This window comes from Coenobita brevimanus, chromosome 99 (genome assembly GCF_032717465.1).
Source record: "Coenobita brevimanus isolate Jiangsu-jjx chromosome 99, ASM3271746v2, whole genome shotgun sequence".
Classification (NCBI taxonomy): domain Eukaryota; kingdom Metazoa; phylum Arthropoda; class Malacostraca; order Decapoda; family Coenobitidae; genus Coenobita; species Coenobita brevimanus.
In genome coordinates, this window is record NC_137052.1 from 4,502,292 (window position 1) to 4,528,279 (window position 25,988).

The 25,988-nt window shown below is 40.1% G+C and overlaps 1 protein-coding gene across 1 annotated transcript in view; it reads left to right on the forward strand.

The window, feature by feature from the left end:
* The window catches only part of LOC145414371 (muscle calcium channel subunit alpha-1-like), a 1,622,725-nt gene that overhangs the window by 577,092 nt on the left and 1,019,645 nt on the right, over positions 1-25,988 (forward strand). Inside the window, exon 18 of the mRNA XM_080283905.1 lies at positions 2,568-2,688. Coding sequence (XP_080140031.1) covers positions 2,568-2,688 — 121 coding nt within the window. The remainder of the gene's footprint in view (positions 1-2,567; positions 2,689-25,988) is intronic.

Sequence of the window (25,988 nt, forward strand, 5' to 3'; positions counted from 1 at the left end):
TCTCTCTCTCTCTCTCTCTCTCTCTCTCTCTCTCTCTCTCTCTAACCAAATCGTAATCCTATAATTAGTAAGACCACAAAGTTCTTTCCCACTACCCCATCTTTCTACTCCATATCTACTTTCTGTACAATCCTCTCTCTCTCTCTCTCTCTCTCTCTCTCTCTCTCTCTCTCTAACCAAATTGTAATCCTATAATTAGTAAGACCACAAAGTTCTTTCCCACTACCCCATCTTTCTACTCCATATCTACTTTCTGTACAATCCTCTCTCTCTCTCTCTCTCTCTCTCTCTCTCTCTGTCTCTCCCCCCCTAATCCCATAATTACTAAGAACACAGTTCTTTCCCTCTACCCCATCACCTCTCTGCTCCATACCTACTCTCTCTCTCTCTCTCTCTCTCTCTCTCTCTCACCCAGATTAAAGCCCATTATTGTCCTTACTCCTCCACTTATCCCCCTACCCTTCTTTGAACTGCAACTATCACCTCACCTCCTTGTCAGTGTCTTCACCTGACCCCGTCCTTCCTTGGTATTACAGACCTCCCCCCCCCACACACACATTTTATACGTATCTGCAGATTTTTCGTGAGTTGATCCTTCGTACGTAATGGTCTGTCTGTGTGTATATGTATATATATATATATATATATATATATATATATGCATATATATATATACAGTATATATTCAGACCCCTACTTATGAAGGATCGACTCACGAAATATCCGTAGATGCAAATAAAATGTGTGTGTGTGTGTGTGTGTGTGTGTGTGTGGTGGATCAGTCATAGCAAGGAAGGATGGGATCAGGTAAAGACACTGTCAAGGAGGTTAGGTGATAATTGCAATTCAGACAAGGGTAGGAGATAAGTGGAGGAGTGAAGATAATAATGAGCTTTAATCTGGGGGAGAGAGAGAGAGAGAGAGAGAGAGAGAGAGAGAGGGAGAGAGGTTAGCACAGAAGTAGGTATGGAGTAGAAAGGCAATGAGGTAGAGGGAAAGAACTTTGTGTCCTTAATAATTAGGGTTGGAGAGAGAGAGAGAGGTTGGCACAGAAGTAGGTATGGAGTTGAAAGGAGATAGGGTATAAGGAAAGAAATTTGTATCCTTAGTAATTATTGGATTAGGGTTGGGTTGGAGAGAGAGAGAGAGAGAGTATAAGAATAAGAGATGGACTTACGAAAAATAAGACTTGCAAAAGACCTTGAAGAACCAATTATTTTTGTAAGTTGGGGACAGCCTGTATATATATAGACAGATAGATAGATATATATAGATACTTGTTTTTCCCATAACAGATGGTTATACAAGGTAGTTATAATTTTTAAAAAATTTTCATCAAGGATGCAGTTAATATTTATTGAATTGTGAGGAAGGTATCTCAGTGGTAGGTGGAGGTACACATCATCCACTCACTTGATATAGCACTGCCTACTTCGTCCTTCATGTCTGTCATTCTTTTTTTATGTCCACCCTTTCTCTATCTGTTACTCTTCTTTCAACTTTAGATGACTCAGCATTGAGTGACAAAGCCAAATGGTTTCCTGTAACTTGGGGAACCATTTACTGTACAGTGCTGGGTGGTAACCCTATAGCCAAATAATGGGATGATGTGGAGCTTTCTCTGGTGCCCCTGTTAATTGAGTGGAGAGATGCAGATGCTGCATTTATCGGAAACTAAACCTTCACACTAATCCTTGCACTTCCTTGCTGTGCCAAGGCACTGTTAGCAACATGAGAATATCAGTTCACTGCATAAGACAGCTCAGCCTGTGGTTGAAGAATCTGCACGATCAGACAGACTGGGGTAACACAGCAACAACAATGGGTAAAATTGTCTCCAGTGATGTATTATTAGTTTTATTCCTGCTGTCTCCAGATAGTATTAAATAACCTCATGCAGTGCAGAGGAATATAAAGACTGCAAATAAACTTTTCAGTTTGAAATTCCCTTCCTAAAATAAACAGAATGGTCTTGATGTAGCAATGATTTTTAAAAAATAATAATCAAATCAACAGAGTAGGGATGAAATGCGAATTGAAGTTCTTATCATGAATGTGTTTAAGGAAAGAGTTCTAACCCCTACTGTTCTGAACAGCAGCTCCTAAGTCAGTCAGTCATTGTCTGATAGTATGGGGGGGGGGAATCCTCCCCATACTGGGGGGGGTTAACATTTAATAAAGTCACAGGAATAATCAGTGCCATTTTCTTCTGAAATTGACTTTATCACTACAGTCATTAGCATCTGTGATTTTGAACAAGAACATTTTGAGTCATAAGTGGTCAGTTTTTGTAAAAGCAAATAATGTACAGAACGGGAAATCATTCTTATATGTCAGGGATTTGTTCCAAAATGTAACAGATTATACTTTTGACACAACTAGTTCTGTAAAATGGGGAAACTGACACAACTAGTTCTGTAAATTGAGGGAACTTGTAAATCTGCATTGTAGTTACCAGTGTAGCTTTAATAGTTAATCTGTGTTGTTTATTGATGACTTAATTGCAAAAAAATACCATAAAAAGGAAGAACACATTTGATACTGCATCTGTTTTGTGTGATGAACAGATCCTGACAGGAGAGGACTGGAATGTGGTGATGTATGATGGTATCCGTGCCTATGGTGGAGTGGCCACGCCGGGCATCATTGCCTGTGTTTACTTCATCATTCTCTTCATCTGCGGCAACTGTATCCTTTTTACCAGTTCATAAGGCATTGAAGGCATTGGTGATGTGATGCACATGAGGAGATTGAGGTGATATGGATATGTCGAGAGAAGGAGAGTGATAATTGGGGAGAAGATCATAAGTGTGGTTGTGGAGGATAGAGCACAGTGGAGTTGTAGCTTGTCTTACTTTGATGTGGTTGATATGTTTAAATCTGTACCTTATCTTCATCTCCTTATTTATGGCCACCTATCTATGTGTCTGTCTATCATGAGAAAGGTTGATCCTTGTATTTGAGTGGCATAACTATTTTTTCAGAATGTTAGTATGCAGTAAGCCCTCGATATAAAAACTATCAGTACCAGACCCATGGCATTAAAGCCAAAAGTTCGTTAAAGCTGAACACGATGCATTTCGGTAATTTCCCAGGCATCGAGACTTTTACTGAAAAAAGATCGTTAAATAAAGAGCATTGTTCAGCAGTACACATGTACACAATAACATATAACTAGGTCTAAATGCCACCTCTTCTCAATAAATGCTAGTTTTACTAACTTGTATATTTATTCGTACCTTTCAGCAAGTAATTGCACTGCAAATAAAGACTGCACATTGATCTTGGATAAATCTATGCACGTTCTTCGTTCGATATTTACAAGGAAAGTGTGGGTAATAAAAATTCACATCATCATCATCATAATCATCTGGACCTCTTTCTCCACTGTAAGGCAGGGTGAGGAGTAACAACATCCAGACAGCCCAAGTTTGCCCAGTCCAATGGGCCACACTTCTATTCACTCATCATTCAAGCCTCCAGAATCCTGGCTTAATCTGATATGCCAAAAACTTTCACCACATTCTGTGGCTTGACATAAACGTATCCGATAGCCTGAATCAAAATGCTGTCTCATTAAAAAGGGATGCCAAATCCATGATCATGCGCTTCGTCTCACAACATTCATCCAGCCAGCTTGATCTCTTGTCAGTTCCCTAGCCTCACCAATTTCCATACCTCTTTTCCTCACACACTTATCCACCATATCTCTCCACCTCCTCCCTCCTTCAAATTCGCACAGCTATACCTTTTTCACCGCTGTATTGTTATCCATTCTCTCCATTTGACCATATCATCTCAGTACACTCTTAGATTCTGGTGTCCACAAACTTCCTCACTTGGCATCTTTCACGAATCACATTACTGTATTTCATATCCTATCCACTCTCTGTACTCCACATACATTCATCAACAGTCTCATCTCCACTGCTCTCACTCTCAACTCATTTTCATGCCACATCATAGTCTCACATCCATATGTTAAATTTGGCATACCACTCCTTCATGTAAGCCTCGTGCAGCTGCAACACTCAAGCCTCTGTTCCTTATCAAGACTTTCATAGCACCAGCTACCTTCTTCCTTGTGTCACTCAACTTTCCACTTCTTTTGCACATTTTCCTCTCTTTTCTGTCACTGTACCCAGGTATTTGAACTTCCATCAATTCCAGTCTCTCTCTCTCTCTCTCTCCATTCACTGTAACATCACACTGGGAGTCACCTTCTCTCTCAGTTACTATCGCTTTACTCTTTTCTGCATTTACGTTCAAGGCACAATGCTTATAGACATCATCAAAACTCTGCATTTGTCTTCCAAGTTCTTGTCCGGTATTTGCAAGTATAGACCATTATTTGGCAGTACACTTGTACACAGTAACATACAGCTAGGTATAAATAGCTCTTTTTCTCAGTGAATGCTCTGTTTACTAACTTTTATGTTTATTCATACCTTTCAGGAAGTACAGTAACCCCTCCAATATCCGGATCAATAGAGCCATCGGTAGGTTCGGTTATTGGTTTCGTCCAGATATTGGGCCCCAGCTTATGGACTTGTACTCAGAGAAACACCTATACAACTCCCTCCGGACATGCATAGCACCTATTTAACACCCAAATCACACCAATAAGGCACATAAATGACTGAAATAAATGCAAAAGAAACATAAAATGAGGGTTTAGAAGTATGTTCATACGTTAATAAACATTCTGGTACTTATGGACCCTAACCTAGCCTAACTCTGAAAAACACATTCCTACTGCACATGCATGAGGTAAGTATAGTATGGAAAAAAGTACAGTATGAAACATTCTGGTAAGTATAGTATGGAAAAAAGTACAATATGAAACATTCTGGCTACTTACAGCAAGTCCCTGGCCACCTCAAAGAAAAAACCGCCTCCTCTCGGACTCTGACAATAAGAACGATTTCCTGAAGCACATGCAGTACACTCTTCCTGAAGTCTTGCACTGAACTTAGTCAATAACACACAGAAGTCCGTTCTCTTCACAGTGTTCACTTTAGTCCAAATAATGTTCCAGTTAACTGTAGTGTTGCACATAAACTTTTCCCAATCTTTTCAATTTCTAAAGCCAAAACAAAGATGGTTAGTTACGTTAAATTTTGTTTCCACTGAGTCTTTTCTCTCATTTCGAAAACCTTAACACAACACACCGTTTTTTTCACTGCACAACACTCAAAATTCCCGTGTGATCTAGTGGAGAAATTCTTGCTGTTTATTCACTGTCAGAGTCCGAGAGTATCACTGGCAGGCGACCAAGGGGTGCATCGGTGGGTCGTGGTGATGGCGTACCGACTACAGAAGACTCTGAAGAAAGCCGCAAACTCACATCGAGCGGCGACTCCACTGTAGCTGATGTGCTGGGCTGTGGCTCGGAGCATGAGGGCCTCTCTTGGGGAGGCAATGGAGTGGAACCAGGGCTTGGCACAGCGGGGGTCACGGGCCTGAAAAAACTGTCAATCGTTGACTGACGCAAGGACCGACGATTCTGGCGATTGATGATGCGCTGCCGGAAAGCACGCACTTCCTCCACGAGTCCCAAGGGCACCATCTCCCTGTCGCAGTCCGGGTGTTCCAGGTAGTCTAGGACGAACTCTAGATGTTCCTGGAGTGCGCTCAGCTTGGGGATGGCTGGAGTAGTGTCCTGCTGAGAGGAGTCTGCATCATCATCGCCTTCGTCGTCGGAATCTTCAAGTTCGGGACTGACACCAGCAACCGAAGACGCGATCTCGATATCAGACAACGTCTGATACCCAGGATCGCCCTCATCGTCGTCCAACCACTCACGAACATCGTCCACATCAACATCATCGCCGTGCGTACGTAGCCGTGCATGGAAGTCATCCACGTCAAACCCTAGAAAATTGTACTCCACATCTGTTCCGAGAAGCAGACGAGACCAACCATTTTCAAGAGTTTTCACAGGGACTTCCTTCCATGCACTAGCCCAGTTGTACAGCGCAGACTTGATGTTGTAGCGGCGAAGGTTTTCCAAAGTCCGCTTGCCTCGAGTGTCACGTCCTTCCCTGCGCTCGTCCTCGTCCTCGAGAACAACCATCACCTCGTCCAGGAACTTCCGACAGTACAGGCGCTTTGTTGCCACGATCACTCCTTGGTCCATGGGTTGAATGAGAGCAGTCGTATTAGGTGGCAGAAACATGCACCTAATACGGCTATTCTCAACAACCAAGTCCTTGTCACACGAGTGGGCAGGTGCATTGTCGAGGAGAAGGAGAGCCTTTACCTGGTCGCGAGGGATTCCCAGTGTCTTCGTCTGGTACTGGATGACCTCCTTGACGAAGTGACGGTGAAACCAGTCTTTGAAAATCACAGCTGTGAACCATGCTTTCAAAGAATGGTACCATACGACAGGAAGGACATCCATCACCCCACGAAGGCACCGAGGCTGCTTTACACGGCCAACAATAACGGGCTTAAGCCGGTGCATGCCGTTAGCACTGGCACAACACAAAGCAGATATCCGTTCCTTAGAAAGCTTGTGGCCAGGTACACGCTTCTCCGTCTCATCGGCTAGAGTGTTCGTTGGCAGCGAGCGATAGAATAGGCCAGTTTCGTCTGCGTTATAGACATGACCGAGAGTGAGGCCCTCCCTGTCGATCAAGCCTTTCACCTTGTGCCGAAACTCGTCAACTCCATCCTCGTTAGCGTCCAATGCTTCGCCATGTGCTTTACGGTTAGTAAGGCCATGTCGCAACTTGAACGCGAAGAGCCAACCCTCGCATGCCTTGAAGTCTAGGGCGTCGTGAAGCCTTGCAAACTTCTCAGCAGCAGCCTTCAGCTCCGTTCCACGTACCATCACACCAGCTGCACGTTGCTGTCGGTACCAAATCAACGTGGATCGGTCAATTTCTGCAAACTTGGGGGTAAACATAACCTTCCTTTCCACGTTGCGTTTGCTTCTCGATGAGAAGTCAGCCGTGTACTGCATGAGTTTGTCTCAGGAACGTTTGATATCGAACAAAGTCGACCGGGCCAGGTTAAACTCGCGGAGAATGCGTGAAGAAGACCAACCCGCATCAACTTTCTCCAATATCTCCCGTTTCTTCTCCAGAGTCAGCACCACTCTCTTCCTTTTCTCAGGAGGCGGGGCCATCATCACACACACTAAGAGGAGGGCAGAGAGCAGCAGGAGGCCTTGCAGCAAGTACAGCACCACCACAAAAGCGAGCACGTGGGCAGCCATTGCGAAGAGCGTAGGTCCAGTCGCGGTGAGAGACAGACGGGAAGTGGGGAGGATGCAGCGGCGCTCTATCGGACGTCGGAGGAATGACGAACCAAAACAATGCTCTCACGCGGCGCGCGCGGCAAGTTCAAATTACAGACAGCAAAAAAAAAAAAAAAAAAAAAAATAAAAATCTCTCCCCCCCCCCCCCCCCCGGACCATTTTGGGAATGTTTGATCCCAGGACGATAAGGTTCGGTTAGTGGGGATGTTCGGTTATTGGGCATCCGGATATTAGAGTGATTACTGTAATTGCACTGCAAATAAAGACTCCTTGGAGGTCTTTGATAAATCTATGCTTGTTCATCATCCATTGTTTACAAGGAAAGTGTGTGTAATGAGAATTCACACTGTACATTAGCCATTACATTATAGTAAATACTACATATTAGAGAATAGGAATGCAAACTGTATAGAACAGTTGCATGTACATTAAACATACAGAATCTGCATTCCACCACTTGCACAGATAGTCAGTAATAACCACCACAATACTTCACAACACTATACAGTGCATATACACGACTGTATGTTTGTCATCTGGTATGTACAAGAAAAGTGTGGATAAAAAAAAAAAAAAAAGAAACTTCATTATCTGTGTCGTAACATTACAGTAAATACAGTAAAACATAATAAACAATAGCAAAGCAAACAGTATAGAACAGCCGCATGTACATTATACATCAAAAAAACTGCATTCCACGTCTCGCACAGATAGTCATTGATAATCACCACAATACCGCACAATACACTGACCATACATTACAATACAGCACTTTTGTGTGTGTGTGTGTGTGTGTGTGTGTGTGTGTGTGTGTATTTATCTATTTGTAGTATACAGGAATTGAGCAATGCTCGTGTTATCCTGTCTCCATATCCACATTTATCTAGTCTACTTTTGCACACATGAATGTTTTTCTCCTGCACCACCTTTTCGTCTAAGTCGTTCCAAATATTTGTGTACAGTATTTACCTAATTGTGATATACACAAAACGTGCTATGCTCGTGGGTTCTCGTCGCTGTATCTCAGTAAGTCAAATTTAGCTTTAAACTCGTTTAAGTTTTTAGATTGGACGATCTCTTTGTCCAGGCTATTCCATAAGTCTGTACTTCTGTAAGGAAAGCTATATTTCTTAATATCCTTCAAGCAGCTTGACTTTTTCAATTTCATTCCGTGTTCTCTTGTTGCTATCTTATCTCATACAAACAGATCTTCTCGGTCAATTTTATCTACTCCTGTCATGGTCCTAAACACTGCAATCATGTCTCCCCTCTTTCTCCTTTCCTCTAAGGAAGGCAAATCCAGCTTTTCCAGCCTCTCTCTGTAGGACAGATCTGCCAAACTAGGGACCATCTTGGTTGCTGTTCTTTGTATTCTCTCAATCTTGTTTATGTCTTTCTTTTTGTGTGGGGACCACACTACCGCTGCATATTCTAACCTGGGGCAGATCATGGCCACTATCAATTTTTTCATCATCTCCTCATCCATATAATGAAATGCTACTCTTATGTTAGTCAAGAGTTTATACGTCTCTCTAACTACTGTATCTTGTTAATGTGTTTTTCAGGTGACAAACTATTTTGGACCAGCACTCCCAAATCTTTCTCTTCTCTCATTTTTGTGATTAATTCATTACCCAAGAAATAATTCAGTGATGGCCTCCTGGTACTTTTACCCATTTCCAATATTTTGCATTTCTTTACATTAAATTTCATTTCCCAGGTCCGGCTCCAATCATGTATCCTATCCAGATCCTCCTGCAGCATTTTAGAATCCTCCTCAACCTCTACCTTCCTCAAGATCTTTACATCATCAGCAAACAGACTTGCATAACTGTTCACTCCATCTACCATATCATTTACGTAAATCAGAAACATTACTGGTGCCAACACCGAGCCTTGAGGGACTCCACTTGTTACTTCCCTCCATCCAGACATCCTATCCTTTATTACTGTCATCATTTGTCTGTCTCTCAAAAAGTCTTTCATCCATTCCAGGAGTTTCCCCTTCAGTCCTCCTATATATTCTAGTTTCCACATTAGTCTCTTATGAGGTACCTTGTCGAAGGCCTTCTCTAAGTACACACAATCCACCCAACCATCTCTCTCCTGTACCACGTCAATCGCTCTTGAGTAAAAGCTCAGCAAGTTGGAAACACATGACCTTCCACTTCTGAATCCAAACTGACATTCAGCCAAAATATTCATCTCTTCTAGATATTTTATCCATCTGTCTTTCAGGATTCTTTCACACAATTTTGTGACCATGCTGGTTTGAGACACTGGTCTATAATTCAGGGGTTCTTGCCTGTTTCCTCCGTTGTAAATTGGTACCACATTTGCCCTCTTCCATTCTTGTGGCACTTTACCCTCTTCCAGAGAACACACGATTAAACTGTGAATTTTGTCCGCCAGTTGTTCTCTGCATTCCTTCAGTACCCAGTTAGAAATTCCATCAGGTCCTGGGGCTTTCCTTACATCTTGAGTTTCCAGTAATTTATACACTTCCTGTACCTCCACTTTTATATCTTTTATCACCGGTACATTTCTAATCACTCCGTCCCCTTCCACAAACTCTTTTTCATTAGTGAAAACCGATTGGAAACATTTGTTCATTATTTTAGTTTCCATTGCTGCATCTCTATAGACCTCTCCTTTTACTTTCAGTTTGGTGATTCCTTCATTTTGTTTCAGTTTGCCATTAACAAATCTATAAAACAGTTTGGATTCATCATTACATTTGTCTATTATTCCTTTGTCAAAATTCCTTTCTTCTTCTCTATGTATTCGTGTGTATTCATTTCTAGTTCTTTTATATTCTTCCTTTGTTCTGTTGTTATCTCTCTTTCTCCAGTTGTTCCACGCCTTATCTCTCTCTTTTTTTGCTATCATACACCTTCTATTAAACCACCCCTTTTTCCTGTTTTCTTTCTCCCTTACTCTTGGTACAAATTTTTCCACTCCCAAATTATAGAGGTCTAGAAAGATATCCCACTTCCTCTGTATCTCTCTTGTTTCTCTGAATTTTTTCCAATCCACATTTTCTAAAAATGTTCTCAGTCTTGTAAAATTTGTTTTCCCAAACTTGTATCTTCCCTGCCTATGAAGCTCGTCTCTTGGCTCGATGTTCCCTATTATCATCTGGAACTCAGTGACCACATGATCACTTTTTCCTATAGGACAGAAATAATCAATGATTCTGTTACATCGGGTTCTTTAGTAAACAGTAAATCTAACCTTGCTGGTGTGTCCTCCCCTCGGAACCATGTCTCTTCTTTGACCCATTGCGTCATCACATTATTCATCCATCCATCCATCTATCATCCAATGCTACGTTGCCCCATGAGGAACGTAGGAGCCTGGGGCTAGGCAGTTTGTCTTGATATTTAAGATGAGAGTAACCAGCCTCACTGATCCCTGAGTGGCATTACATTAGTAATAAACCCCAACTATCTCTTGGATATAAACCTTCACTGGCTCAATCTGACTGGAGCAAAATAATTACCCACTAAGCCACCAGGTGCCAAATTTTGTTATATAGTTACCATCCAGCATAGTAAATGGTTTCTTGGTGTACAGGAAACCATTTGGCTTGTTACTCAGTGTAGAATCACCCACAGGCAGGAGGAAGAGGAAAGAATGAAGGAATGAAAGATGGATGAGGGAATGTAAAGTCACCTGTAGGCAAAAGGACAAGGAAAGACTGAAGGAAAGAAAGACAGAGGAGGATGGAAGGAAAGAAGGATGGAGGAGAGAAATGGGCAGACCCCCGAGAGCAGCAGTACATTGAGTGAGTGGATGGTGAATGCCCCCACCTACCACAAATTATTCATTATTATATTTAATTATTATATATAATAATATAGTGCCCCACGAATCCTCACAGCTTCCTGAGTCCCATTCCTCTCAGTTCACCTCTTTACTGTTAAAGTCACCCACCAGAATAATATTGTTGCTTTTCTCAATTATTTTTTGTAAATAACTAACCATGTCTGACAACATCTCCTGGTATTCATCATCATTCCATGCTCTCGTCTTAGGGGGAACATACACTACCGCCGTATCTTTCTTGCCATTCTCTCCAGTTTCTAATTTCATATATATCACTTCAGCCCTGGCTTGTCCCATTTCCACAATATCTACATTTATGTTGTTCTTCACTGCTATCATCACTCCTCCTCCCGTTTTTTCTTTTTTGTCGCTTCTCCACAGTTTGTATTTACCATCTCCCAAATGAACATCAATATCTTCTCTTAAATTGGTCTCTGCAAAGCACATGACATCAGGTGTGTGTGTGTGTGTGTGTGTGTGTGTGTGTGTGTGTGTGTGTGTGTGTGTTTGTATTTACCTAATTGTGATATACAGGAAATGAGCTCCGCTTGTGGGCTCCCGTCTCTGTTTCTTAATGTCATATTTTGCTTTGAACTCGTGTAAGTTTTTAGACTGGACAGTCTCTTTGTCCAGGCTGTTCCACAGGAGTGTGCATCTATATGGAAAACTATATTTCTTGATATCCTTCAAGCAACTTGGCTTTTTCAGTTTCATTCTGTGGCCTCTTGTTACTCTCCTGTCCCATACAAACAGATCTTTTTTGTCAATTTTTTCTACTCCTATCATGGCTCTGAACACTGCAATCATGTCATCCCTCTCTCTCCTTTCCTCCAAGGAAGGCAGATCCAGCTTTTACAGCCTCTCTCTGTACAACACATCTGCCAGGCTAGGGACTGTCCTGGTTGCTGTTCTTTGTATTCTCTTGATCTTGTTTCTATCTTTCTTTTTGTGTGGGGACCACACTACTGCTGCATATTCCAGCCTGGGGCAGATCATGTCCACTATCAGTTTTTCTATCACCTCCTCATCCGTGTAATGAAATGATACTCTTATGTCAGTCAATAGTTTATGTCTCTCTAACTGTCTTGTAAATATTTTTCAGGTGACAAACTATCTTGGACTACTATCTTGGACTAGCACTCCCAAATCTTTCTCTTCTCTTGCTTTTGTGATTGGTTCCCTACCCATCAAATAATTGAGTGATGGCCTCCTGGTACTTTTACCCAATTCCAATATTTTAAATTTTTTGTGTTGAATTTCATTTCCCACATCCAGCTACAATCATGAATCCTATCCAGGTCCTCCTGCAGCATTTTACAGTCTTCCCCAGCTTCTACTTTCCTCAAGCTCTTTGCATTATCAGCAATCAGATGTTCATAGCTGTTCATTCCATCTACCATATTGTTTACATAAATTGGGAACATTACTGGCACTAACACCAAGCCCTGTGGGACTCCACTTGTTCCTTCCCTCCATCAAGACATCCTGTTCTTTGTCATTGTCCTCATTTGTCTGTCCCTCAAAAAGTCTCTCATCCACTCCAGAAGATTTCCCTTCAGTCCTCACATGTGCTTCAGTTTCCACATTAGTCACTTGTGGGGTACCTTGTCAAAGGCTTTCTCCAAATCTAAATACCTGTACACACAATCCACCCAGCCATCTCTCTCCTGTAGGACGTCAGTCACTGTTGAGTAAAAGCTCAACAATTTGGAAACACATAACCTTCCACTTCTGAATCCGAACTGACTTTCAGCCAAAATGTTCATCTTCTCTAGATATTTATGCATATTTCTTTCAGGATTCCCTTGCACAATTTTGTGACTATGCTGGTCAGGGACACTGGCCTATAATTCAGGGGTTCTTCCTTGTTTCCTCGCTTTTAAACTAGTACCACTGTGACCCTCTTCCATTCCCGAGGCACTTTCTCCTCTTCCAGAGAATACACAATTAAACCATGAATCTTACCCGCCTGTTGTTCTCTGCCTTCCTTCAGTACCCAATTAGAGATTCTGTCTGGTCCCGGGGCTTTCTGATATCTTGAGTTTTCAGTAATTTATGCACTTCCTGCACTTCCACTTTTATGTTTTATCACTACATTTCTAGTCACTCCCTCCCCCTCTACAAAATCCCTTTCTTTAGCAAAAACCATTGGTAACATTTGTTCATTATTTCAGCTTGCATTGCCGCATCTTTATAGACCTCTCCTTCTACTTTCAGTTTAGTGATTCCTTCCTTCTGTTTTAATTTGCCGTTGACAAATCTATAAAACAGTTTGGGTTCTTCCTTACCTTTGTCAGTTATACCTTTTTCAAAGTTCCTTTCTTCCTCTCAATGTATTCTTGTATATTCACTTCTAGTTCTTCTATGTTGTTCCCTTGTTCTGTTATTACCTCTCTTTCTCCAGTTGTTTCATGCAATGTCCTTTTTTTTTTTTTTTTATCATACACTTTTTGTTAAACCAATTCTTTTTCCTGTTTTCTTTCCTAGTTATGTTTGATATATATTTTTCCACTCCCGAATTATAGAGGTCTAGAAAGATATCCCACTTCCTCTGTATCGCTCTTGTTTCTCTTGAATTTTCTCTAATCAGCGTTGGTTCTTGAAATCTTTCTGCTGATGAATTGGTTGATATTTACAACATCGAGCTAAGGTCAATTTTTGACCATTATTGTCCTAAGGTAGTAAAAACAATCACTGTATGTGATAATTCGCTGTGGTATGGTCCATACATTAATTCTTTGCTAGACAATATAGAAAGGCAGAACGTGAGTGACGCTTGCAGCAGACCGAAGTAACTCAATTGCGTTATGTTTTCACAAGAAGAGTAGTCGTTCACACTGTAATGAGCCCAGAGGGCTACTGTTGGTATTATCAAAATAAAGTTGATTCATATGGTGGTGATAAAAAAAAAATGTCTGTAGTTGTAAACAATTTGGTTGGTCAGAGGAATGTAATTGTTAAACCAACTTTTGTAGCTGATGCCCAATGGGCTTCTGATTTTGCTTCATTTTTTACAACTAAGATATCTCGCATAAGAAGTGATTTAGACAGCAGTTCTCCTAGTGAAGCATACACAGTTGACTTCGAGCCACGATGCACCAGGGATCATTTGCTTTCAACATTTCATCTGCTGGATGTAAACAAAGTCAAATGTTTGAATTTAATAAAACATTTTATTCACTCGATCCATGCAACATGTCACAACTGCCTGATGTGTATGAGCACGCTGCAGAATTTATCTGTAACGTAATAAATAGATGCTTCTTAGAAAGTAATTTTGTGCAGTCTGAGAAACGTGCTTTGCTTAGGCCCCTAATTAAGAAACCTGGCCTTGATGTCGAGAGCATGACAGATTATCGTCCCATCTCTAACCTGTATTTTTTATCCAAGATTATTAAGTGGGCCATAGTCGATCAACAGGTATCACTACTGGATCAAAATAGAATTGTTCCTGTTGTTCAATCAGCATACAGAAAATACCATTCAACTGAAACTGCACTAACAAGGATTCATAGTGACTTGGTGGCAAATGCTTGTTGTGGGATATCCTCTCTCCTAGTTTTGTTGGATCTGTCTGCAGCTTTTGATACAGTAGATCATAAACTATTGTTGAATTATCTGTATTTTTATGGCGTTCGTGATAGCGCCCTTTTGCTCCCTAAGTTGTATCTGTCGGACAGATCTCAGAGAGTGGTTGTTGATTATGCTAGCTCTGATTCTGCTCCCCTTCTATTTGGAGTCCCTCAAGGATCAGTTTTGGGTCCAGTTCTATTTACTATCTGCACAAGTAGTTTATCGTCTCTACTCGATGCTCACGATGTGTCCTATCATTTTTATGCTGATGACACTCAGCTGTATGTTAAGATGTCAGATATCAACGATACTAAGACAAAGCTTGAATCTCTGATGTCTGATATTAAGATTTGGATGGCTAAGAGGATACTTAAGCTGATTGATGGTAAAACTGAGATCATCATCATCAGAGGAAACAGAAGGGGTGATGACATTGATAATGTCCTGGCTTTGAACATTGGCTTGTCACAGCTTCATCCAGTCAGTTTTGTTCGAAATCTGGGTGTTTACTTTAATTCAAAGTTAAATTTCAAAGAACATATTAATCAGGTTGTCAGAGGGTGTAACTTGCATATCAGAAATCTGTACTCTGTGAGAAAATTCCTCAACAGACGGTGCCTCTTAACATTGGTCCATGCAGTGGTCTTGTCTCGTGTTGATTATTGTATTGTAATTCACTGTGGGTTGGTCTTCCAAATAATATACTAACAAAAGTTCAGTCTGTGCTGAACAGGGCAGCACAGTTTATCTTTGGTCTTCCCCCAATAACCTCAACTACCCTGTTTCTGATTGAGTTGCATTGGTTATCAGTAAAGGCTAGAATTGAATTTAAACTGTGTCTTATTACATTCAAAGTTCTTAAGTTTGGTGAACCGAAGTATCTTGCTGAATTGTTAAAATTCCCATTGGCACCCCCGGGTGTGATGTTACACAATGAATATGATTCCTTGCGTCTCGTCGAGCCATGAGCCATTCACCAGTCATCTTTCTCTGATCATTCTTTTCTGTAAAGAGCCCCTAGGTTATATAACAGATTGCCATTGTCCATACGACAACTCTCTTCTGCTGAATCCTTTAAGAGACAGCTGAAAGCCTTTCTTTTTTCAATATGCTATGACCTGGAGAGAGATACTGTGATGGATGATTATAGGGTTTAATTATTACCACTTTCATATATATATATATATATATGATGTCGATTGTATTATATACGAGAAATCTCACAATTCTTGTAATTGTAAAAATAATGCATGTGTGTTGAGCGCTAGTGAATTCTCAAAGGAAAAACTGGTGCTTTTGAGGAACAAAAGGCCAGATTATTATTATTATTATTATTTTTTTTATTATTATTATTATTTTTTTTTTTTTGAAAAATTTCTTCAGTCCTGTAAGGTTTTCTTTCCCAAAGTTGTATCTTCCATGCCTATAAAGCGCATCTCTTGGCACCATGTTTCCGTTTATCATCTGGAACTCAGTGAGCACATGATCACTTTTTCCTACAGGACACAGATATTTCAAAGATTCATTTACATCAGGTTCTTTGGTTAGCAGTAAGTTTAGGCATGCTGGTGTGTCATCACCTCTGAATCTTGTTTCTTCTTTGACCCACTGGGTCATTACATTATTCATTGCTATATTTAACAATATAGTGCCCCACGAATCTTCACTGCCTCCTGAGTCCCATTCCTCCCAGTTCACCTCTTTGCAATTAAAATCACCCATCAGAATTAAGTTGTTGCTTTTCTCAATCACTTTCTGTAGATAACTAACCATGTCTGACAACATCTGGTATTCCCATCATCATTCCATGCCCTTGTCTTAGGGGGAACATAAACTACTGCAACATCTCTCTCACCAGTCTCTCCAGTTTCTAATTTCATATCTATCACTTCAGCCCTACCCTTTCCCATTTCCACAGTATCCACTTTTATGTTGTTCTTCACTGCTGTCATCACTCGTCTTCCAGTTTTTTCATTTCTGTCTCATCTCCAGAGTTTGTATTTACCATCTCCCATTTGGATATCAGTATCCTCTCTTAACTTGGTCTCTACAAAGCACATAATATCTGGTTCATGTACCCTCAAGAAATCGTTGATTTCTAAACTTGCCGATTTTAAACCAGCAACATTAATACAGTATATGCCACTTTGAAACTTTTTCTGTTGTTTTTTATTCTCTCTCTCTCTCTCCCCGTCGGTACCACTTCCCGAGTTTCTGATCCATAACTCTCCTGTAGAACACTGTCTTCTCTTCATCCGTTCTGTGTTTCCTTTTTGCCTTTGATTCCTCTTGTAACTCCTTTATTTTAGCTTTTTCGTCATTTGCATATCTGCTTATCCAAACATTCTTGTACTTCTCTTTATCTGATTATTTCCATGTTTTGTTGATGATTTCATTTACAATTACCTGAGTCTTAAACTTTAACCCTCTCACGCACGATAAGTTTCAGTAAGTTTTCCGGCGCATAACTTTATCTGCGAAGCCACCCGCGCGCGACAAATAACACGTATTCTCTCCTTCTTTTCGCCACCCAAACATCAATATACTGCCATGAAACCTATGTCATCTTATTCGTTGATGTTTGTTCTAGCTGATAAGCACCACAAAAAAAACAGGAAAACACGAATAAAACAACATTAGGTGGCCGTGAATAAAATTTTACTACATCACGTTCACTTCCCAACATCACCATTCGAGTGTTTTCCATTATACAGGAAAATGTTATTAGAAGTTTTGATAGAGAATTTCATCAGCTTTCTAAAGAGACAAATCCGTTGTTGATACGATTTGTAGTTTTCGAGAAAATAGCCAAAAACTGAAAGCCATTTTTTGACAAAAAAAATCAAGGAACTGTAATATGGAAATTTTCTTGCAGATGTTATGTTTTTATTGCATAATATTATGCAGAATTTCACCAGCTTTCTAATGAGCTCCTATAGGTTTCCATACGCCTCATAGTTCTCGAGTAAATCGCCAAAAACGACTGGGAACTCACGTCCATACGTCACTTTTGTGATGTGCGCACAGCATATGCAATATTCCCGCCTACGTAACAACAAATTCTTATCATAGATATTACATTGTTATGTTGTGTACATACGTAGAATTTACTGCTGTTTATCATGGTTCTTATAGGAAATCGATACGTCCAATAGTTTTCGAGTAATTGGCCGACAAAGTGAGATTACTCCTCCAAGCACTTTCGACTTTACCAAAAGTCTGTTCCCCCAACTTTTCCAACAGAAAATGCTCCCAGAGGCTTATATTCTGCAAATGAACATACGTAGAATTTACTGCTCTTTATCATGGTTCTTACGGGAAATCAATATGTCCAATAGCTTTGGAGTAATTGGACAACAAACGTAGAATACTCTTCCAGACCCGCATGCGAGATAAAAAACACTTTCCCTACCTCACCCACGGCTACATATTTTTGCTCGTTACCTTTTTATTATTTTCTTTTTTTACTCAAAACATACACATAAAATATCATAAGGTTTTTGATAGTGCTGTCAGAAACTCGACATGACCACTAGTCTTTTTGCTAGGTTCTGACAAAGAAGCTGAACTTTCTTCCATCTCATATGTGTGTATGTAAAAAACATTATTTATTTGTGTAAAAAATATTGAACTATAGAAATAGGTCAATATACTGATCAACAAAATATGGATAACTCACTTCCTCCAGAGGTGTTGAGATGCTGGCAGTAGCTTGAAGATGAGGAGTTATGTAGTGTGTGAGCGTGTGCGTGTGTGGGTGAGCCTGTGCATGTGTGAGTGAGCCTGTGCATGTGTGGGTGAGCGTGTGTGTATTTACCTATTTGTAGTATACAGGAATTGAGCAATGCTCGTGTTGTCCAGTCTCCATATCCACATTTATCGGAATGTACTATGCTCGTGGGTTTCCGTCGCTGTTTCTCAGTAAGTCGAATTTAGCTTTAAACTCGTTTAAGTTTTTAGACTGGACGATCTCTTTGTCCAGGCTATTCCATAAGTCTATACTTCTGTAAGGAAAGCTATATTTCTTGATATCCTTCAAGCAGCTTGACTTTTTCAATTCCATTCCATGTCCTCTTGTTGCTCTCTTATCCCATACAAACAGATCTTCTTTGTCAATTTTATCTACTCCCACCATGGTCCTGAACACCGCAATCATGTCTCCCCTCTTTCTCCTTTCCTCTAATGAAGGCAAATCCAGTTTTTCCAGCCTCTCTCTGTATGACAGGTCTGTCAGACTGGGGACCATCTTAGTTGCTGTTCTTTGTATTCTGTCAATCTTGTTTATATCTTTCTTTTTGTGTGGGGACCACACAACCGCTGCATATTCTAACCTGGGGCGGATCATGGCCACTATCAATTTTTTCATCATTTCCTCATCCATATAATGAAATGCTACACTTATGTTAGTCAAGAGTTTATAAGTCTCTCCAACTATCTTGTTAATGTGCTTTTCTGGTGACAAACTATCTTGGACCAGCACTCCCAAATCTTTCTCTTCTCTCCTTTTTGTGATTAATTCATTACCCAAAAAATAATTCAGTGATGGTCTCCAGGTACTTTTACCCATTTCCAATATTTTACATTTCTTTACATTAAATTTCATTTCCCACGTCCGGCTCCAATTGTGTATCTTATCCAAATCCTCCTGCAGTATTTTACAATCCTCCTCAACCTCTATCTTCCTCAAGATCTTTACATCATCAGCAAACAGACTTGCATAACTGTTCACTCCATCTACCATATCATTTACGTAAATCAGGAACATTACTGGTGCCAACACTGAGCCTTGAGGGACTCCACTTGTTACTTCCCTCCATCCAGACATCTTTTCCTTTATTACTGTCCTCATTTGTCTGTCTTTCAAAAAGTCTTTCATCCATTCCAGAAGTTTCCCCTTTAGTCCTCCTATATATTCTAGTTTCCACATTAGTCTCTTATGAGGTACCTTGTCAAAGGCCTTCTCTAAGTCTAAGTACACGCAATCCACCCAACCATCTCTCTCCTGTACCACATCAATCGCTCTTGAGTAAAAGCTTAACAAGTTGGAAACACATGACCTTCCACTTCTGAATCCAAACTGACATTCAGCCAAAATATTCATCTCTTCCAGATATTTTATCCATCTGTCTTTCAGGATTCTCTCACACAATTTTGCGACCATGCTGGTTAGAGACACTGGTCTATAATTCAGGGGTTCTTCCCTGTTTCCTCCCTTGTAAATTGGTACCACATTTGCCCTCTTCCATTCTTGTCGCACTTTCCCCTCTTCCAGTGAGCATACAATTAAGCTGTGAATTTTATCCGCCAGTTGTTCTCTGCATTCCTTCAGTACCCAATTAGAAATTCCATCAGGTCCTGGGGCTTTCCTCACATCTTGAGTTTCCAGTAATTTATACACTTCCTGTACCTCCACTATTATATCTTTCATCACCGGAACATTTCTAATCACTCCCTCCCCTTCCACAAGCTCCTTTTCTTTAGTGAAAACTGACTGGAAATGTTTGTTCATTATTTCTGCTTGCATTGCTGCATCCTTAAAGACCTCTCCTTCTACTTTCAGCTTGGTGATTCCTTCCTTTTGTTTCAGTTTGCCATTAACAAATCTATAAAACAGTTTGGGTTCATCCTTGTATTTGTCAATTATACCTTTTTCAAAATTCCTTTCTTCTTCTCTACGTATTCTTGTGTATTCATTTCTTGTTCTTTTATATTCTTCCTTTGTTCTGTCGTTACCTCTCTTTCTCCAATTGTTCCACGCCTTATCTCTTTCTTTTTTTGCTATCATACACCTTCTATTAAACCACTCCTTTTTCCTGTTTTCTTTCCCTCTTACTCTTGGTACAAATTTTTCCACTCCCAAATTATAGAGGTCTAGAAAGATATCCCACTTCCTCTGTATCTCTCTTGTTTCTCTAAATTTTCTCCAATCCGCATTTTCAAAAAAGTTTCTCAATCCTGTAAAATTTGCTTTCCCAAACTTGTATCTTCCCTGTCTATGAAGCTCGTCTCTTGGCTCGACGTTTCCTATTGACATCTGGAACTCAATGACCACGTGATCACTTTTTCCCAAAGGACAGAGATATTCCAATGATTCTATTACATTGGGTTCTTTGGTGAACAGTAAATCTAACCTTGCTGGTGTGTCCTCACCTCGAAACTGTGTCTCTTCTTTGACCCATTGCGTCATCACATTATTCATTATTATATTTAATAACATAGTGCCCCACGAATCCTCGCCGCCTCCCGAGTACCATTCCTCCCAGTTCACCTCTTTACAATTAAAGTCACCCACCAAAATTATATTATTGCTTTTCTCAATTATTTTTTGCAAGTAGCTAGCCATATCTGACAACATCTCATGGTATTCGTCATCCTTCCATGCTCTCGTCTTTGGGGGAACATACACTACCGCCATATCTCTCTTAACATTCTCTCCAGTTTCTAATTTCATATATATCACTTCAGCCCTGCCTTCTCCCATTTCCACAGTATCTACATTTATGTTGTTCTTCACTGCTATCATCACTCCTCCTCCCTTTTTTTCTTTTCTGTTTGTATTTACCATCTCCCAAATGAACATCAATATCTTCTCTTAATTTGGTCTCTACAAAGCACATGACATCAGGTTCATGTTCTCTCAAGAAATCATTAATTTCGATCCTTGTCGATATGAAACCATCAACATTAGTATATATCACCTTCAAATTATTTTTGACGTTTTTAATACCCTCTTCTCTCTTACTCTCTGTCCGTACCACTTCCTCAACTTCTGATCTTTCACAACCATCCCCCTTAGTTTCCTTCACTTCTATTTCCTTAAATACCATTTCCTTACTTTCATATCGAATACTCTCCAAAAAAAAGTATTACATTCTTCCTCTGTCCTCTTATCATTTTTTTCCTTTACTTCTTCCTTTAATGATTTTAAAACTTCTCTTTCTTCTTCATTCAGATCTTTTCTTATTATAATATTTTCCATCCCCGCCTCTTTGCTTAATTTCCAGGTCACTTTATGTATCCCATTTATTACACTTTCTGATGTTAACTTGACTCTCATTGGTCTTGTTTCCCCTTTCTTGTAAGGCCCTATCCTCCTTACTTCCTCAGTTTCTTTTACCCACTTGTCTCCTTCGGGGTCAATCTTGCCTAATATTCCTCTCACCATGTTCGTGTCTCTCTCGAGTCTTACGAACCTAACCTTTTCTTCCTCTTCCCTGTTTCCAAATACTACCACACATCTGTTCCTTTCTACAGTTTCTCTCACTATTTTCTCTTTTTTCTTCAGTATTTTTACAACATTTTCTTCCATTTTTTTCTTGTTCATTTCCCTTTCTTCCTGGATGATCTCTCTTAAGCTGACCACTTCTTTCTGTTCTTCTACGTGTGCCCACTTTGCCTTATGTTCTTCTAATACATTACTCACCTTCTCCGTTTTATTAGTACTGTCTTCTAGTTTCCTCCTCAGTTCAACATTTTCCCGCTTCAAATTCCTAATCTCTTCATTGGCTGTTTCATTGTGTGTCTGTGGCTGCAGCGTATTTTCTTCTCTCCTTGCGATACATTTGCCTAAAACACATGCAGTCCACACAATAGATTTCTCCACGAACATTTGCTGCACAACATACGTATGTATATGTGGCTGTGGCATATTTCTTGTCTCTGTCACTTGCACTTTGTTTTAGCTAAGTCAGTGATTGCATGAAATATTTCTCTGTGAACACTCACTGCGACTCTATTGTATTGGCACACACCACACTCCTTCATGAACCCTCGCAGCATGTTTGACGTATATTTCACACAATTCCATACGCATTTTTACTATCAGAATCACAATAATTCCATCACTAAACACCTCTAATTCTTCCTTCTCGACTATAAAAACTGTACGTGATGCCTTCCCCATTCCACACTATGGTTCCATAATTTCACCAAGCCAGCCACAATATCTTTCACACAAAATACACTTTAGGCATTGGCTTCATTATATACGTATTTGTAATCACGCCATGGGCCTTGGGGAGGGCGAGAGGCGGAACCCCACAACAGTGAACACGCATATCGGCTCGTAGGCCTAACGCTTCATAACGGACACAATTCCTTTTCGTGACATATATCTATGTTCCATTGACAATATCTCATGCAGATATGCTCATAAATATTTCATTATCACACTGAGTCCATAGGGGCTTCGGCTCAGGAAGGAGGGGGAGAATTAGTAGGAGTTTAAAGGGACTGAAGACAACGCAACCCACCGCCTGGCTGCTTGGAAGAGACTGAGGTATATCGCTACATGCTGGGCCCAGTGAGGCATCTCAGTGTTGCCAATGCCTTACCATTGGAAAGCGCTGTACTCGCTACAATGCATCAAAATTTGACACAATTTTGCCAGAAACTTAATTTTTGGCTAATTTTTTTGTGCTTAGGAACGCGATTCGAGTGACTGAACAAATTGAGAAAATCCACATGACACGCGAATCGCGTGACTGCCTGAGAGGGTTAAGTGGCCTCGCCCCTTCTTTCTCGTACTTTCCTAACCTAAACACTTTTTCAATCTCTACTTGAGCTTCGTTGTTTCTCTCCATAACTACTGATACTATCTCTTTAACCGTACTCAGTTCTTCTCATTTCCTCTTTGATGTTACTGTCATACGTTTTTCTTTTACTCCTGAAATTATCACATACTTTTTCTTCTCTGCTACATCCCTGATTTAAGATTCTCTGCTTCTTAGTCCCCTAACCACTTCCTTCTCCACCTTTTCCTTGCTTTGTTGTTCTGTAATCTCTTTCAGATTTATATTTCTGCCCTCATAAATTTTCTTCCACCCCTTGTGTTGCTCCTTGATTTCCTTATGTGCTTATCCTGCATCCTTGATTTTGATTCATGCTCATCTAGTTTACTTTTCATCCTGTCCTTTCCTTCTTCCGACCTCTTTTTTTCCCTCGAGCTGTTTATTTCATTTGAGGATGATTCATTACTCACTTTTATTTATGTAACATTTCTTTCTTGTTCAGCACTGCATGTACATACATTTTCCAACTTACTTTGCAGTACTTTGATCACTTTCTCCAGTTCTAAGGTTTGTTCCTGCAACTCTCTAATTATTGACCCTACCTTTTTTAACTCCTGGACATTGCTGTCTGCCATTTTCTCCACTCCATCTACTTGTGTTTGGTTCAGTCTAGTACTTCCTTTACCCATATCTTCATCGGAGAAGTCCACAAATTCCCTGCCACCAGATGTAAATATTAAACTATCCTTCTCTGCCATGATGCAACCATACAGAAACTTTGTACTTCCATTGTGTCTAGTACTCTTTTTATGACCGAAACCTGTTTTTTTTTTTTTTTTTTTTTTTTTTACTAATAGTCAGTGGGACTACCATTCACGGACTCATTCACATAATCACAATAGGCTGGTCTCCTTTTCGACACTGATTGGGTGATCATTTCCCCATGATCCACAAGGAGTTTCGTCTCCCTTGGTGACCTGTCGATGTGTCTTTCAAACAGTGTGTCCAGGCATCTCAAAATGACCGGATCTTGAATATGGCTCTCTTTTGTATTGTTTTTGTTCTTGGAAGGAATTGTTTGTCGGCTCCTGGGCTTTGGTTCCTTCTTCCTTTCTTTAAATAAAAAAAATCTACCGAATGTCGAAAGTCCTCTGGTCACCGTGCATTGTGTTTCCACATGGCCACTCAGCGTCTAACAGACTGCAAGCCACCAGTAAATGTACAATAAAAGTGCCTGTCTGCATGTTGACAGAAGGGGGAGAGTCCTGCCCACAGCCTCACTTCTCCCCCCCCTTCCCATCCCTCCTCCATACCCTTCCTGTCCCTCCTCCATACCCTTCTGGCTCCCCCCTCACTCCTTTAGTCCCTACCTTCCTCAGTGGTGATAACAATGACTCGTGAGTTTTTGAAGTTTTTTGCAGTTTATTTGACTACTATTGGTCATATCAGAATTATGCAAAATCCACATGAAAGTTTATGAAATTCTGCATCTAGACATATGGATAAATGCTTACCTCTTGGAAGGTGCTGCCTAATTTTGCACTAGGATGATGGGAAGTTATATGAAGGTAAGTTTTACTCCTGAACACTTTATTCTCACTGCATTTCTCTACTTATCAGTGTTATGTATGTTTTTTAGCTTATCTTACAGTATAAACACCAGCAAAGATGATGGTATACCATTTATACCAGTATAACCAATTTCTTGTGGCATATTTGGCCGTGGAATTTTTTTTTGAGCCCTGAGCAATCACTTGTCCTGTAACTGATTTTCAAACCGTCTTCAGGTTTTTTGTGGATTTTTGTTGTTTATGCATTGTTTTCTTGATGTTTATCATTAATATGGATAATCCTATGTGGATTTTGATTTCTCAGTATGGCAGAATGACCGGAAAACAGTGCCAAAATTGGGAGGGGTGCTATACATACAGTAGTGTATAGGTCGGGTGTTTTTTGGTTTTCAGTGTTTTTTTTTTTTTTTTTGGTTTTCTTGGTGTTTAACATTACTTTGGACATTCCAGTGTGTGTTTTGATGTCTTAATATGGCAGATTGACCTGAAAAGAGGGCCAAAAATAGGAGGGGTACTGTACATAAAGTAGTTTATAGGTAGGGTGTTTTTTGGTTTTCAGTGTTTTTTTGCATGGTTTTCTTGGTGTTGGAAATTATTTTGGAAAATCCTATGTATGTTTCGATGTCAAAATATGGCAGAATGACCAGAAAACACTGCCAAAATAAGGAGGGGTACCGTACATACAGTAGTGTATAGGTGGGGTGTTCTTGGTTTTCAGTGTTTTTTCTGCATGACTTTCTTGTTTTTTATCATTACTTTGAATATTCCTTTGTGTGTTTTGATTTCTAAATATGCCTGAATGACTGGAAAACACTGTCAAATTAAACATAGGTACTGTACAAATATGTCAGATATAGGTTTGAGGTTGGGCATAGGTAGGGTCTGGGTTTGGTAGGGGAATAGTGTTTGTTATTCGGATGTTGCCACTACCCGGACATGCCTTTGGCTGTACAGTATTATGTCCGGATAAATGGAGGTTTACTGTATATATATATATATATATATTTAGATATGTATATACATGATACACGAAAAAAAACGAAAAAGTTTGTAGTGTTGTGTTACGTAGATGTAAGGGTCAGGCAAGGAACTACATTGTAAATTAGGGTTAGTAAAGGAATAAAGCTCATGTTCGATTTGAAAATGGCTCTAACATCATTATACACTGCATTGTTTTCAGGGCCATCTTTGCATAAATGAGCATGTACAGAATTTAAAAAGTCTTGTGATGGAATCTGCTAC